Below are 2,500 nucleotides of genomic sequence, written 5' to 3'. Positions count from 1 at the left end.
GGGGTAGGGATAGTCCTTGATGGCTTTGTGCTCCACCATCCGGTTGAAGTGCATGATGGGAAGAACGCGGCTGCGCGTGCGCAGGTCTGGGTAGCGCTGGTGCACGGACTGGATCATGTCCTTATTGATTTTCTGAAATTTTCGTGTTCATTGCAGGGATATTATGAATATGTCAAAATCCCAATCAGAGATTATGTCATTGCGAGATTGGTTTTCTTTTTCTTCGTGTGTGTGTGTGTGTGTGTGTGTGTGTGTGTGTGTGTGTGTGTGTGTGTGTGTGTGTGTGTGTGTTTCTGTGTTGTTGATTCTGTGCGATTGTCAAATTCTGTATCACAAACTGTGTGGTTTTTAAACTGTGAAGCCCCGAGATTGCCAATTGCAGTGTTCATTCTGTGTCTCTCTGTTTGTATGTCTGTTTCTGTCTATATAAGTATCTTCAATGTGCAAATAAATGTATGTCTGCGATTTCGCAGGCTTGGAATGTATTATGTAGATTTGTACACATGTGCGTGCCCTGAACTTTTTCTGTAGACTGTGAATAAATGTACTTCACAAACATGAATTTCATATGTTTATGATCATTAAATCAGACTACTATAACCTTCACCACCACCACCACCACTAATACTGCTACTACCACTAATAAAAAAAATGAGAAGACAGGGACGACCCAGTTGAATGTCATACTCTTTATGGATAAAAAATATTCATTCGTTACAACTTTGCTAGCCCCCAGGGAGCACAAGAAATACCCACCCCCCTTTTTGCCATTGCTTCTATCACATTACAGATGACTAATGACTGTTACTCAGTTAATCAGTCACACCACATACCTCTTTGTCAGCGTCCATCTCAATGTCAGCAGGATTTGTAAGAACCGCGTGCGTAGATCAAACCCAGATTTGGTCTGCCATGAAAATCAAAGAAGTTGTCAGAAAAAGTACGGATCGTTTATTCAAGTATTCACTGTTTCCTCTTATGAAAGGGGTGCAAACACGTGATCATTGAACGAAATCAACAATATTATGCAGTCATGTCGTCAAGATACCAACTTGGTTCAGTGTTTTAAAACATCACTGAGAATTCATCGCAGTCTGAACGCACTGAACGAATAGACTGACAAAATATCAATTTCTCTCTCTCTCTCTCTCTCTCTCTCTCTCTCTCTCTCTCTGTGTGTCTTATATATATATATATATATATATATATATATATATATATATATATATATATATACTGTTACAGATCTCAACATGAAATGTGCACGTTAAAGATCATGTCAGCGTTCGGTGGGTTATGGAAATAATAACATACCCAGCATGCATACCCAGGAGTATATATGGCTGCCTACATGGCAGGGTACAAACGGTTGTACACATTAAGTCCACTCGTACATACGAGAGAACGTGGGAGTTGCAGCCCACGAACGAAGAAGATTCTCCCCGTTTTTCGACTGAGATTTTTCAGTTTTTAACCCCCAGTATCTTTGAAACGATGATCAGAAGAGCTATGATAAACGACAGCAAGAAACGTTGGTAAACTTAAGCAAACCTGCATGTAAGCTGAGCACATTGCCAAAGTTACCAACAACCCATGTGCACAAGCTAGAAAAACTGTACTGTGCTGTGTTTCGACATGCTACGAAAACCATACGTACATTTCAAGTCACACAATGGGCTTCCTACATTGATAAAAGGAAAACTTTTCAAGTCAACAAAGACAGTTCTTCATCAGTTTCAGTTATGCAATGAAAGCTTGAACTATTCTAAGGACTCGTTTTACACAAGGGAAGATGAAAATCGTGAAAAAATTGGTATAAAGTACGTACCGCCAGAGAATCGAGTCACGATTTCTGTTGTGGTACACAACCAGGAAGTGCATCCCTGCACGTAGCATTAAAGTACGACACATGCCATTGGCTGGCTGGGAAGATGGGCTGCTGGCATTTCCAACATGCTTAAATCTCTCTCTCTCTCTCTCTCTCTCTCTCTCTCTCACACACACACACACACACACTAATCGGTTGAATATGACTACAGGCTGATAACAAGCGCCTGTGCAGTGTCGGCACGATCAGTTGCCAGGCTGGCATTACTACAACTGGATGACTTTTGGGTGACACTGGGGAATGATTATGATTACACACACCTTAACAAAACATGGTCAGTTATCAGGCTTCGATGCCTCGTTCTGGCATGCTGTTGTGGAAACGGTACTTCAGTTCAGGTGTGTACGGGTACCTGACTTTGGTCGAGGAAGGTTGATTAAAACGACGGTTCGGGCCCCTGCCTACCTGTGCCGAGCCCCAGACACAGTGGGTGCAAAACCACCGTCCCTCTGGCCATGAAAAGGACACGAAACCTTTACCTCAATCAGGTTGGCCTGGTTGTTCGTGTGGCTGGATGGCTTTTTTAATGCGTTCTTTGTGTGGCTGGTTGGCTTTTTAATGCGTTCTTTGTGTGGCTGGTTGTTTTTTTTAATGCGTTCTTTGTGTGGCTGG

The 2,500-nt window shown here is 42.2% G+C and overlaps 1 protein-coding gene across 1 annotated transcript in view; it reads right to left on the bottom strand.

Moving 5' to 3' along the window:
* The window catches only part of LOC143276038 (uncharacterized), a 27,264-nt gene extending 25,417 nt beyond the window's left edge, over nucleotides 1–1,847 (bottom strand). Inside the window, exons 1-3 of the mRNA XM_076580425.1 lie at nucleotides 1,829–1,847; nucleotides 834–907; nucleotides 1–132 (exon numbers count right to left, since the gene is read on the bottom strand). The exon at nucleotides 1–132 is cut by the window's left edge and continues 1,164 nt beyond it. Coding sequence (XP_076436540.1) covers nucleotides 1–132; nucleotides 834–851 — 150 coding nt within the window. The 5' untranslated portion in view covers nucleotides 852–907; nucleotides 1,829–1,847. The remainder of the gene's footprint in view (nucleotides 133–833; nucleotides 908–1,828) is intronic.
* Nucleotides 1,848–2,500: the final 653 nt, after the last annotated feature.

This window comes from Babylonia areolata, chromosome 31 (assembly GCF_041734735.1).
Source record: "Babylonia areolata isolate BAREFJ2019XMU chromosome 31, ASM4173473v1, whole genome shotgun sequence".
In the NCBI taxonomy this organism is placed as follows: domain Eukaryota; kingdom Metazoa; phylum Mollusca; class Gastropoda; order Neogastropoda; family Buccinidae; genus Babylonia; species Babylonia areolata.
Note: the sequence above shows the minus strand (reverse complement) of the source record. Positions and strands in the feature narration are given on the sequence as shown.